This window comes from Salvelinus fontinalis, chromosome 4 (assembly GCF_029448725.1).
Source record: "Salvelinus fontinalis isolate EN_2023a chromosome 4, ASM2944872v1, whole genome shotgun sequence".
NCBI classification, from domain to species: Eukaryota; Metazoa; Chordata; class Actinopteri; order Salmoniformes; family Salmonidae; genus Salvelinus; species Salvelinus fontinalis.
In genome coordinates this window covers 50571104-50584588 of record NC_074668.1, presented here as the reverse complement: position 1 = coordinate 50584588, position 13485 = coordinate 50571104, and the positions used below count along the sequence as shown (strand labels likewise).

General features: G+C 42.2%; 1 protein-coding gene across 2 annotated transcripts in view; it reads left to right on the top strand.

Annotated features, from left to right (window-relative positions):
• adam9 (ADAM metallopeptidase domain 9) overlaps positions 1 to 13485 on the top strand; it is a 98964-nt gene that overhangs the window by 45799 nt on the left and 39680 nt on the right. For both annotated transcript variants that reach the window (XM_055920493.1, XM_055920492.1), the window contains exon 5: positions 10943 to 11019. In XM_055920493.1, coding sequence (XP_055776468.1) covers positions 10943 to 11019 — 77 coding nt within the window. The remainder of the gene's footprint in view (positions 1 to 10942; positions 11020 to 13485) is intronic.

Below are 13485 nucleotides of genomic sequence, written 5' to 3'. Positions count from 1 at the left end.
TTGCACTGAGCTAAAGGGTAGAGCTGCCGCTTTCAAGGTGCTGGACTCTAACCCGGAAGCAATAAATCCCGCTATGCCCTGCAATGAACCATCAAACAGGCAAAGCGTCAATACAGGGCTAAGATTGAATCATACTACTCCGGCTCCGACGCTCGTCAGATGTGACGGGGCTTGCAAACAATTACAGACTACAAAGGGAAGCACACCCGCGAGCTGCCCAGTGACACAAGCCTACCAGACGAGCTAAATCACTTCTATGCTCGCTTTGAGGCAAGCAACACTGAGGCATGCATGAGAGCATCAGCTGTTCCGGACGACTGTGTGATCACGCTCTCCGTATCCGACGTGAGTAAGACCTTTAAACAAGTCAACATTCACAAGGCTGTGGGGCCAGATGGATTACCAAGATGTGTGCTCCGGGCATGTGCTGACCAACTGGCAGGTGTCTTCACTGACATTTTCAACATGTCCCTGATTGAGTCTGTAATACCAACATGCTTCAAGCAGACCACCATAGTCCCCGTGCCCAGGAAAACAAAGGTAACCTGCCTAAATGACTACAGACCCTTAGCACTCACGTCCGTAGCCATGAATTGCTTTGAAAGGGAGATAATGTTTCACATCAACACCATTATCCTAGAAACCCTAGACCCACTCCAATTTGCATACTGCCCAAACAGATCCACAGATGCCATCTATTTGCACTCCACACTGCCCTTTCCCACCTGGACAAAAGGAACACCTATGTGAGAATGCTATTCATTGACTACAGCTCAGCGTTCAACACCATAGTACCCTCCAAGCTCATCATTAAGCTGGAGCCCCTTAGTCTGAACCCCGCCTTGTGCAACTGGATCCTGGACTTCATGACGGCCCGCCCCCAGGTGGTGAAGGAAGGAAACAATCATCAAGTTTGCAGACGAAACTACAGTAGTAGGCTTGATTACCAACAATGACGCGACAGCCTGCAGGGAGGAGGTGAGGGCTCTGGGATTGAGGTGCCAGGAAAATAACCTTTCACTCAACGCCAACAAACAAAGGAGATGATTGTGGACTTCAGGAAACAGCAAAGGGAGCACCCCCTATCCACGTCGACGGGACATTAGTGGAGAAGGTGTAATGCTTCAAGTTCCTTGGCGTACACATCACGGACGAGCTGAAATGGTCCACCCACACAGACACAGTAGCCGCAGCAGTGCCTCTTCAACCTCAGGAGGCTGAAGAAATTTGGGTTGTCACCTAAAACACTCACAAACACTCACAAACTTTCCATATGTACAATTGAGAGCATCCCGTCGGGCTGCATCACCGCTTGGTACGGCAACTGCACCACCCGCAACCGCAGGGCTCTCCAGAGAGTGGTGCGGTCTGCCCAACGCATCACCGGGGGCAAACTACCTGCCCTCCAGGACACCTACAGCATCTGATGTCACAGGAAGGCCAAAAAGATCATCAAGGACAACAACCACCCGAGCCACTGCACTTTTTCGAGCAGGCCTTTCTAATCGAACTGGCCCAGGTATCCTGGAAGGATATTGACCTCATCCCATCAGTCGAGTATGCCTGGTCGTTCTTTAAAAGTAATTTCCTCACAATCTTAAATAAGCATGTCCCTTTCAAAAAATGTAGAACTAAGAACAGATATAGCCCTTGGTTCACTCCAGACCTGACTGCCCTTGTCCAGCACAAAACATCCTGTGGCGGACTGCAATAGCATCGAATAGTCCCCGCGATATGCAACTGTTCAGGGAAGTCAGGAACCAATACACACAGTCAGTCAGGAAAGCAAAGGCTAGCTTTTTCAAAGACAAATTTGCGTCATGTAGCTCTAACTCCAAAAAGTTTTGTGACACTAAAGTCCATGGAGAATAAGAGCACCTCCTCCCGGCTGCCCTCTGTACTGAGGCTAGGCGACACGGTCACCACCGATAAATCCATGATAATCAAAAATGTCAATAAGCATTTCTCTACGGCTGGCCATTCTTTCCTCCTGGCTACCCCAACCCCGGCCAACAGCTCCGCACCCCTCGCAGCTACTTGCCCGAGCCTCCCCAGCTTCTCCTTCACCCAAATCCAGATTGCAGATGTTCTGAAAGAGCTGCAAAACCTGGACCTGTACAAATCAGCTGGGCTAGACAATCTGGACCCTCTCTTTCTAAAATTATCCGCCGCCATTGTTGCAAACCCTATTACCAGTCTGTTCAACCTCTTTCATTTCGTCCGAGATCCCTAAAGATTGGAAAGCTGCAGCAGTCATCCCCCTCTTCAAAGGGGGTGACACTCTAGACCCAAACTGTTACAGACCTATATCCATCCTGCCCTGCCTTTCTAAAGTCTTTGAAAGCCAAGTTAATAAACAGATCACTGACCATTTCGAATCCCACCGTACCTTCTCCGCTGTGCAATCTGGTTTCCGAGCTGGTCACGGGTGCACCTCAGCCACGCTCAAGGTACTAAACGATATCATAACCGCCATCTATAAAATACAGTACTGTACAGCAGTCTTCATCGACCTGGCCAAGGCTTTCAACTCTGTCAATCACCATATTCTTATTGGCAGACTCAATAGCCTTGGTTTCTCAAATGACTGCCTCGCCTGGTTCACCAACTACTTCTCAGATAGAGTTCAGTGTGTCAAATCAAAGGGCATGTTGTCCGGATCTCTGGCAGTCTCTATGGGGGTACCACAGGGTTAAATTCTCAGGCCGACTCTTTTCCCTGTATGTATCAACGATGTCGCTCTTGCTGCGGGTGATTCCCTGATCCACCTCTACGCAGACGACACCATTCTGTAAACATCTGTCCCTTCTTTGGACACTGTTAATAACCTCTACCACTTCTCTATCCCGGATCCGGGATCCTCCTCATCAAAAAAGCTGACTAGCATAGCCTAGCCTAACGGGACAGGGATATCATATAATATAATTTTCATGAAATCACAAGTCCAATACAGCAAATGAAAGATAAACATCTTGTGAATCCAGCCATCATTTCCGATTTTTAAAATGTTTTACAGCGAAAACACTATGTATTTCTATTAGCTAACCACAATAGCCAAAGACTCAACCGCATATTTTCACCATGTTTCTACCGCATAGGTAGCTATCACAAAACCGACCAAATAGAGATATAATTAGTCACTAACCAAGAAACAACTTCATCAGATAACAGTCTTATAACATGTTATAGAATACATTTGTTTTGTTAGAAAAATGTGCATATTTGAGGTATAAATCATAGTTTTACATTGCAGCTACCATCACAAATAGCACTGAAGCAGCCAGAATAATTACAGAGAGCAACGTGAAATACTTAAATACTCATCATAAAACATTTATGAAAAATACATGGTGTACAGCAAATGAAAGATAAACAAACATCTTGTGAATCCAGCCAATATTTCTGATTTTTTTTAAAGTGTTTTAGAGCGAAAACACAATATAGAATTATATTAGCTTACCACAATAGCCAAACACACAAATGCATTTATTCACCGCAAAAGGTAGCTATCGCAAAAACCAGCAAAAGATATAAAATTTATCACTAACCTTGAGCAACTTCATCAGATGACAGTCTTATAACATCAGGTTATACAATACACATATGCTTTGTTCGAAAATGTGCATATTTAGAGCTACAAATCCTGATTATACATTGTGAATACATAGCATCGATTCACCAGAATCTCCAGAGATATTTTGGACACTCACCTAATCTGACCAAAGAACTCAAACTTTACATAAAAATACTTGTTGTATGACAAATGAAATATACACTGGTTCTTAATGCAACCGCCGTGTTAGATTTAAAAAAATAACTTTACCTTAACAAACAGCTTGCGTTATTGCGAGACAGTGCTCGCCAAAACGGCGGGGAGAATAGGAATCAACATTTTCCACAGAAACACGAAATAACATCATAAATTGTTCTTACTTTTGCTGAGCTTCCATCAGAATCTTGTACAAGTCCTTGGTCCAGAATAAATCGTTGTTTGGTTTTAGAATGTCATTTTCTTCTGTCGAATTCAATGCTAGCCAATGTTGATAACGTTCCCATTTTCTCTATGCCGCTCCGACATTGCTCGTCCATATATTTATATATTCTTAATTACATTCCTTTACTTAGGTTTGTGTGTGTTGTTGTGAAATTGTTAGATATTACTGGTTAGATATTACTGCACTGTTGGAGCTAGAAACACAAGCATTTCGCCACACCCACAATAACGTCTGCTAAACACATTTTATTTAATGACCATGATCTTTTCATCGAAGTTTAATAAATTCCTCACTGCTGAAGTAAAGGCCATCCTCACTTGCTGCTTTTTAGTTAGCTTTGCGACAGTATAGAAAATAAATGTTGGATTATTTTTTTATGAGCCTCAATCAGGTTGGAAGAGTAGGCTGATTGAGCAGCATTGAGGGCTCTTCCATATTGCACGGTATTGTCTTTACAAGCTTGTTGGACTACTTACAGTTTGTGGAGCGCCATTTTCATTTCAATTTTCTGGAAGCTTGCTTCTGGGCTTGGGTATTTTCTGTATATCGGGGAGCTGATTTCTTGTGACAATTTTTTTTTTTGTTAGAGGTGTGATTGCATCAATGGTAGGCTTGTGACGATACCAACATTTGACAAACGATACAATATCAGGCCAAGTATTGCGGTACCGAGTAGTATCGGGAAATGCTAGTGTTTCTAGCTCCAACAGTGCAGTAATATCTGACTAGTAATATCTAAAAATGTAACAGGATGGTTGTTGCCATCCTGTACCTGTCCCGCAGGTGTGATGTTCGGATGTACCGATCCTGTGCAGGTGTTGTTACAAGTGGTCTGCCACTGCGAGGACGATCAGGTGTCCGTCCTGTCTCCCTGTAGCGCTGACTTCTAGCCTGACTACACACGTCTCATGTGCAAGTGTTGCAAAATAATTATTATTCAATTATTGCACCCACACTGCTCGCACGCATCAACGAGCGTCTCCGTTGCCAAGGGCTAAAATTGAAGTCATTCCTATTTCTGACGCAGATCACACTGCAAGTCCTGCCTCTCACATCTCCTCATTGGTTTATAGAAGCAGGTACCCACGTGCCATCTCCTCATTGGTTATACCCACGTGGGTGATTGAAAGATAAATGGTGTTGTCGTTGTAATACTATGAAAGTTTAGATGCCAATCACCATATAAGTTCAATGATGAAAAAGCCTGGAAGGAGGAGAGATGACTAGAAACGATTCGGTTGACCGTTTTATGTGTGGATTAATTGTTGGAGTGGAGGACCATGTGCAGTTTAGGTAAAATAACAACCTAATGTTCATATCCCAGGACAAATTAGCTAGCAACAGCAAGTTAGCTAAATTGGGCAAATTAGCTTGCAAGTGCAAGCTAACTAGCTAAATTGCCATAAATGTTTAATGCTTTTTGACCTGTCCCCAAATTAATGTAATTGGTTCAGAGTTTGTTTTGATATTTTAACCTGCGTGCCGTGGACAAAATAAATGTATGCGTGATGGCGCACGCGCGCAGCCGGTTTGGGTTCCGTGTTAGGTGTCTCACAGTACGGACATTGCAATTTATTGCCCTGGCACATTTTTTTATTTTTATTTTACCGTTATTTTACCAGGTAAGTTGACTGAGAACACGTTCTCATTTGCAGCAACGACCTGGGGAATAGTTACAGGGGAGAGGAGGGGGATGAATGAGCCAATTGTAAACTGGGGATTATTAGGTGACCATGATGGTTTGAGGGCCAGATTGGGAATTTAGCCAGGACACCGGGGTTAACACCCCTACTCTTACGATAAGTGCCATGGGATCTTTAATGACCTCAGAGAGTCAGGACACCCGTTTAACGTCCCATCCGAAAGACGGCACCCTACACAGGGCAGTGTCCCCAATCACTGCCCTGGGGCATTGGGATATTTTTTTAGACCAGAGGAAAGAGTGCCTCCTACTGGCCCTCCAACACCACTTCCAGCAGCATCTGGTCTCCCATCCAGGGACTGACCAGGACCAACCCTGCTTAGCTTCAGAAGCAAGCCAGCAGTGGTATGCAGGGTGGTATGCTGCTGGCTATCTGCAGTCCTCATGCCTCCTTGCAGCATGCCTAAGGCACGTTCACACAGATGAGCAGGGACCCTGGTAATCTTTCTTTTGGTGTTTTTTCAGAGTCAGTAGAAAGGCCTCTTTAGTGTCCTAAGTTTTCATAACTGTGACCTTAATTGCCTACCATCTGTAAGCTGTTAGTGTCTTAACGACCGTTCCACAGGTGCATGTTCATTAATTCGTTATGGTTTGTTGAACAAGCATGGGAAACTGTGTGTAAACCCTTTACAATGAAGATCTGTGAAGTTATTTGGATTTTTACGAATTATCTTTGAAAGACGGTGTCCTGGAAAAGGGACGTTTCTTTTTTTGCTGAGTTTGTGTGTGTGTGTATATACAGTTGAAGTCGGAAGATTACATGCACTTAGGTTGGAGTCATTAAAACTCATTTTCAACCACTCCACAAATATCTATATTCACAGTAAAACGAGTCCTATATCGACAAAACCTGAAAGGCCGCTTAGCAAGGAAGAAGCCACTGCTCCAAAACCGCCATAAAAAAGCCAGACAACGGTTTGCAACTGTACATGGGGATAAAGATCGTACTTTTTGGAGAAATATCCTCTGGTCTGATGAAACAAAAATAGAACTGTTTGGCCATAATGACCATCGTTATCTTTGGAGGAAAAAGGGGGATGCAAGCCGAAGAACACCATCCCACCCGTGAAGCACGAGAGTGACAGCATCATGTTGTGGGGGTGCTTTGCTGCAGGAGGGACTGGTGCACTTCACAAAATAGATGACATCATGAGGTAGGAAAACTATGTGACTATATTGAAGCAACATCTCAAGACATCAGTCAGGAAGTTAAAGCTTGGTCACAAAGGGTTCTTCCAACTGGACAATGACCCCAAGGATACTTCCAAAGTTATGACAAAATGGCTTAAGGAGAACAAAGTCAAGGTATTGGAGTGGCCATCACAAAGCCCTGACCTCATTCCCATAGAAAATTTGTGGGCAGAACTGAAAAAGCATGTGCGGGCAAGGAAGTCTTACAAACCTGACTCAGTTACACCATCTTTGTCAGGAGGAATGGACCAAAATTCCCTCAATTTATTGTGGGAAGCTTGTGAAAGGCTACCCAAAACGTTTGACCCAAGTTAAATAATTTAAAGGCAATGCTACCAAATACTAATTGAGTGTATGTAAACTTCTGACCCACTGGGAATGTGATGAAAGAAATATAAGCTGAAATAAAAATAACTACTATTATTATGACATTTCACATTCTTAAAATAGTGGTGATCCTAACTGACCAAACTCAGGGATTTTTTTACTCGGATTAAATGTCAGGAATTGTGAAACACTTTAGCCAAATACATTTAAACTAAGTTTATGTGAACTTCTGACTTCAACTGTATGTATGTGTATATATATATATATGTGTGTATATAAAAAACTTTCATCGAATTAGATGGCTTATTCATCACAAAAATCATTGACAAAGTGGGCAAACTTAGGCACGAAGTGTCAACAAAGAACAGTTAGCCATCGTATGCATGCATACTAAAGCTAATAATTTAAGAAAAGCATTGCAATTTTGTAAAGTTATCAATAATGACAAACCTCCTGGCATTGACAATTTAGATAGCTACCATCCTCAGTAGCTTTCTGACTCTATAGCCACTCCTAGCCATCAAGTCTTTCATCTGAGCCTAGAGGAAAGACTTGGTCCTCAGGCCTGGAGGGAAGCCAAGTAATTCACTACCCAAGAGTGGTATAGCGGCCTTTACTTGTTCTAACAGCAGACCTAACAGCTTGATACCAGCTCTTAGCAAACTGTTGGAAAAAATTGTGTTTGACGAAATACAGTGCTATTTCTCTGTAAACAACAGACTTTCAGCATGCTTGTAGAGAAGTGCGCTCTGCATGTAATGCACGGACACAAATGATTGGTTGAAAGAAATGAATAAGAAGATTGTGGGAGCTGTACTGTTAGATTTCAGTGCAGTCTTCGATATTATTGACCATAACCTGTATAAAAAACGATGCAGCTGAGAAGAAGCAAAAAAACAAGAAAAAGTCAAGGTGTCTGAATACTTTCTGAATGCCCTGTATTTGATGATCGTTTGTGGATGTGTGTGTGTAGAGTCAATATAAATGTGTCTGCATATTATGTATCTTAGCCTCACTGTCTAGTTGGATCACGTGACTGGTGAAGCAACGCACTTCCGCGTTGTCTCTGCACTGCTGTACTGTTTGTTGCTACTTGGCTACCTGCACATTTTGGTTAGCTTTTTAATAACTATTTAATCACTCTATATTTAACAAGTTTACCACGGTCTTAGTTTTGTCCTCACACAACTTTTTTTTATCAAATTTTTTCACCCAGAAGCTTAATCTGGACATAGGTCAGCAGGGGTGTGTGTATGTTTACATTGAAAGCCATGCTCAAGTAGGATTAGGAATTACATAAGCCAGCTATCACTGTCACCTGGCTGAGAGTGATGGGGCCCCAGTCATGCTTCCTGGGTTTGGCTCATTTAAAGGGATATTCCTAGTGATTTTACATAATTAGTTGTTTCATATCTAACATGTTTTTCAGGTCTCCCTTGTAAAAAAGAGGTCTCTTGACCTCATTGGGCAATACAATCATGTGAATATACAAAATCCCCAAACTATCCCTTTTAATGTGGTAGTGTTGCCCCAGACCTGCACAGTCTGCTTTTGTAATGGCCCTTTAAAGCAGCTGGATGAGGGTTCAGCCCTTCTTGCCCCCTCTCTCTGGTCAGGTCTCAAGATTGTCAAGCAAAGTGTGAGGAGGATTTCAGCCGGTCAGTCAGCCTCTAATCAGTGCTTCAGATTACGATATTTATGGGGTGGTTGTTTACTTAGTGACCCGGGCCTACACTATATATTCAAAAGTATGTGGACACCCCTTCAAATTAGTGGATTCGGCTATTTCAGTCACACCTGTTGCTGACTGGTGTATAAAACCGAGCACGTCCATGCAATCTCCATAGACAAACAGTGGCAGTAGATTGACCTTACTGAGGTGCTCAGTGACTTTCAATGTGGCATCGTCATAGGATGCCACCTTTCCAACAAGTCAGTTTGTCAAATGTCTGTGCTGATAGAGCTTCCCCAGTCAACTGTAAGTGCTGTTATTGTGAAATGGAAACGTCAAAGAGGAATAACGGCTCAGCCACAAAGTGGTAGGCCACACAAGCTCACAGAACGGGACTGCCGAGTGCTGAAGTGCATAGCGTGTAAAAATCGTCTGTCCTCAGTTGCAACACTCACTACCGAATTCCAAACTGCCTCTGAAATCAACGACAGCACAATAACTGTTCATTGGGAACTTCATGAAATGGGTTTCCAAAGCCAAGCAGCCAAGCGTCAGGCTGGAGTGGTGTAAAGCTTGCCGCCATTGGACTCTGGAGCAATGGAAACACGTTCTCTGGAGTGATGAATCGCGCTTCACCATCTGGCAGTCCGATGAAGTCCGATGGACAAATCTGAGCTTGGTGGATGCCAGGAGAACGTTACCCGCCCGAATGCAAAGTGCCATCTGTACATTTTGGTGGAGGAGGTATAATGGTCTTGGGACTGTTTTTCATTGTTCGGGAAATCTTAATGCTACAGCATGCAATGACAATCTAGACGATTCTGTTCTTCTGACTTTGTGACAACAGGCCCTTTCCTGTTTCAGCATGACAATGCCTCTGTGTGCAAAGCGAGGTCCATACTGCAATGGTTTATCGAGATTGGTGTGGAAGAACTTGACTGGCCTGCACAGAGCCCTGAGCTCAACCCCATCGAGCACCTTTGGGATGAATTGGAACGACGACTGCGAGCCAGGCCTAATAGCCCAACATCAGTGCCTGACCTCACTAATGCTCTTGTGGCTAAATGGAAGCAAGTCCCCGCAGCAATGTTCCAACATCTATTGGAAACCCTTCCCAGAAGAGTGGAGGCTGTTATAGCAGGAAAGGGGGGACCAACTCTATGTTAATGCCCATGATTTTGTAATGAGATGTTCAACAAGCAGGTGTCTTGATACATTTGGTCATGTGTATATCCCTAAAGTATCTGTGCAAGATCTAGGATCCGTTTTGCCTTTTAAGATCAAAAGATTATATGGACAGAATTCTTGATGGGTCTACCATACCATCCGATTGCCCTATACTCTGGAGGAAACTCTCTGAAACTTGGTTACTTTACTTCGTTTCAGTGAGCTCCCATAGTTCTAAATCTCTACATGTTAGGAATCAAGGCTAAGACAATTAGCTCATGCTATTGTGAGAGAGCAGGGTGCTGCCAAGAATGCTTAAAGGGATAGGACACAGCATTTCCCTATAGATAGCCAGGGGGAGATTACAGACAAACGGAAAACATGTTTAATGGTGTTATTTAAATTGGACCTCAATTAACCCCTACAGCACTGTCAGTTCACGTGAAATCATTTCAGTTGACTTCTTTAAAATAATTTCTAACTTTAAAAGGACATTGCTCTGCAATATGTCCATGGGTTAGAAGTAGGCCTCATTTATTTGCCAAGCTCGACATGATCTCAGGACCAAATCTCCACCTCCAATTCAAGCCCCATCTTGAATCGTCAACATTGAGTGACGCGCTGCAACAAATCAAGATTCATCACCTCACCCAAAGATTTCACATTTTCTGTCACAAGCAATTAGGCTCTTAAATTGACTGTGGCTAACACAATGATATAACTTGCAATGCAATTTGAGTCCAATGTAACACTGACAATGGCCTTGCCAGGATGACATTACCTCATCTTTGCCTTCTAGCATCTCCTTTATAGCCTCTCTTGATACATATGGTTGTTTGACTCTTTAAGACATTACTGAGCCGACATTCTCTTTTATCCCTTCCGCAGGATCACTGTCACTATCGGGGCTATGTGGAGGACGTGGAGGGATCATCTGTGGCCATGAGTATCTGCTTTGGGCTAAGGTAACCCTTACCAAAAAAAACAGGCTTCTGTCCAATCTTTTGCCAATTTGGGGTAAGCTCATATTTTTACATGCAAATTAGTTTTGTGGCAAACATTTGTGGCGAACTTCTGGGTAAACTTGTGCCTAACATTCTGTTTGCTGAAAATTTGCTGCAACTCATTATGGATATGCCAATTAGATCAGGTTTTTGGTTACTTTGTCTATTAACAATATTGAAATGTTGTATCTACAAAACAACTCACATAACTTTAAAGGAAAAATCCACCCAAAACCAATCATTCCTTTAACTTAGTGTTAAATAACACTGTGAGAACAATATTTTTTGTGAACAAATGTTTCATTTTGCCGTTTTATAATAAGGTTGGCAGCAACATGGAAAATTATTGTGGAAATCTGCAGCTCAGGTTGACCACAAAATCTGCAATGCTCTCTCTATGGGCTGGCTAGGTGACTAGCTAGCTGGCAAATGTAGCTACACATAATAATACCAAAGAAAATATCAACATGTAAAGTAGCTAGTTTGTGGTAAAATCGCCTAAACAAACTGCACTATTAATTTAGGAGTCTACAATCTCACCATGTTCAATCAGTATATCATAGAGTATAGAGTCTAACATTCGCAACAGCAGATATACGTTTGAGGAGATGGGAAACGTTGCCCATGCTACATTAATTGGCCATGCGGTGCATTCTGGGACAAAGAGCTTCAAGGAGTGAATGGGAGTCTATTCGGCGTCAGCTCAAAAACCCAACATTAGTACAAATTTTGTCGACAAAAAGTACAACATTATAAATCTTTCTTGAGATAATTAACTTGCTATCTGTAATATCGTATAGCTTTGGAATCTTGACATTACGTACTTTCAAGGAAAATAGGTACGTTTCTCGACATATACACTGACTTTGGGAAGGGATTGCATGACGATTAGCTTTGCAACTTCGTGACGGAGCATGACAATGTGAACTCCATTGGTCGACAGTCTTCTGGGTGGGGAATTATACGTTCATTCATCTCCAATCTCCTTTCTATAATATCTCAGGCAACGGCATCATGCAATGCACCCTGGACTAAAAAGGCTGACCCAAATAGGAAAAATGTTCTTTACCCTCCGTTAAATTACACATTTCATTAATTTAGCCATTTAATGTAGTCTTTGGCTTTCTGTAGAGTTTTATCATGTCAATTAACTCGTGACATTTGAAAGGGGTTCACCTAGGGTTCATGATAGGGGCTGTCCATATGTTTGATGCATTATAATAATTGATTATGCTTATGTTGTATTAATAGAAGGGGAGGGGTTATAAGACCCCGCCCTCCTTACAGTTAAAGGGTCCTAGACTACAGATTAACGATATATATATATATTCATTATAGAGGTTTAGTATTGTTCCACAGTTGTTTTCTGGTCTCTTATAAAGAGACCCTTCTGAGAAATGTGTGACTGTGAAGACAGAACGCTGCAGGGGAGTGTAAGCGATAAGTCAGACATTCCACTATAAATCAACTTGGACATTTACTGCTAAGCTTTTAGATAGCTATATAAACAAGAGTTTTAGTGTTGAGTAGGCATGGTTTTGGTCTCATGAGTAAAATATAAGGACGTAGGCAGTGACATCACAAGGGCTGGACTTCGGGTTTAATAAAATAACTTGGGACCTTTTCTTTTATGCAGAACTTACTCGGAAACATGCGTATGTTCCTGTTGTCAACTTCTGTCTGCAGTTGCATTAATAAAGGTTTTTGAATGATTTAATTAAAGATATTGTCAGAATGCTAATTTCACCAATGAGCCAATGATTGAAAAGGAACAAGGAACGAACCCCAACCCATTCTTGAATTACTCATTATACTAGTAAAGTCTGATTTAATCAACAAATATGATAGTCAGTTTAAAAAAGATTAAGGGTACAGGACTGTACATATCTGGCTGTGTTGGCAAAATCACTACATGTCCCATTAAGCCAAGCGGGGAGAGGCTGCCCGTTTCCACAGTTCCAAGCCAAGTCAGAAACGTCCAGCTAACCCTACGCCAATGACACCAGTGGATCTCAACACTGAACTTGGATCTGCGTTAAGTAGCAATGATATCCTTTTCAACTGTTGTCTTATGACACGACAGATAGCTCGAACCAGTCATGACTTTTCAACAAAATAATAAATCATTTTCAAGTTTCTTTTACAGAATTTTTTTTACTTACATGATTGTATAACTAGCAAAAGAGTTTTGAAGTTGAGGGTGCATTTTGTATTAAGCTTGGCAATGAGGATTTAAACTTTCAGCTAGCCAGCTAATTTAGTCAGGGGAAAACCGGGGGAAACAAGATCTAGCTGGGCGCACATGCACACTAGGCTAATTCAGGACACAGATTGTAGTTTTTATGCCCTGAAAAGTTTGAGTAAACAACTCAGAGACTGTAACTAATATATTAGATGACAAATATTTAAGGAGAGCGAATCGATATA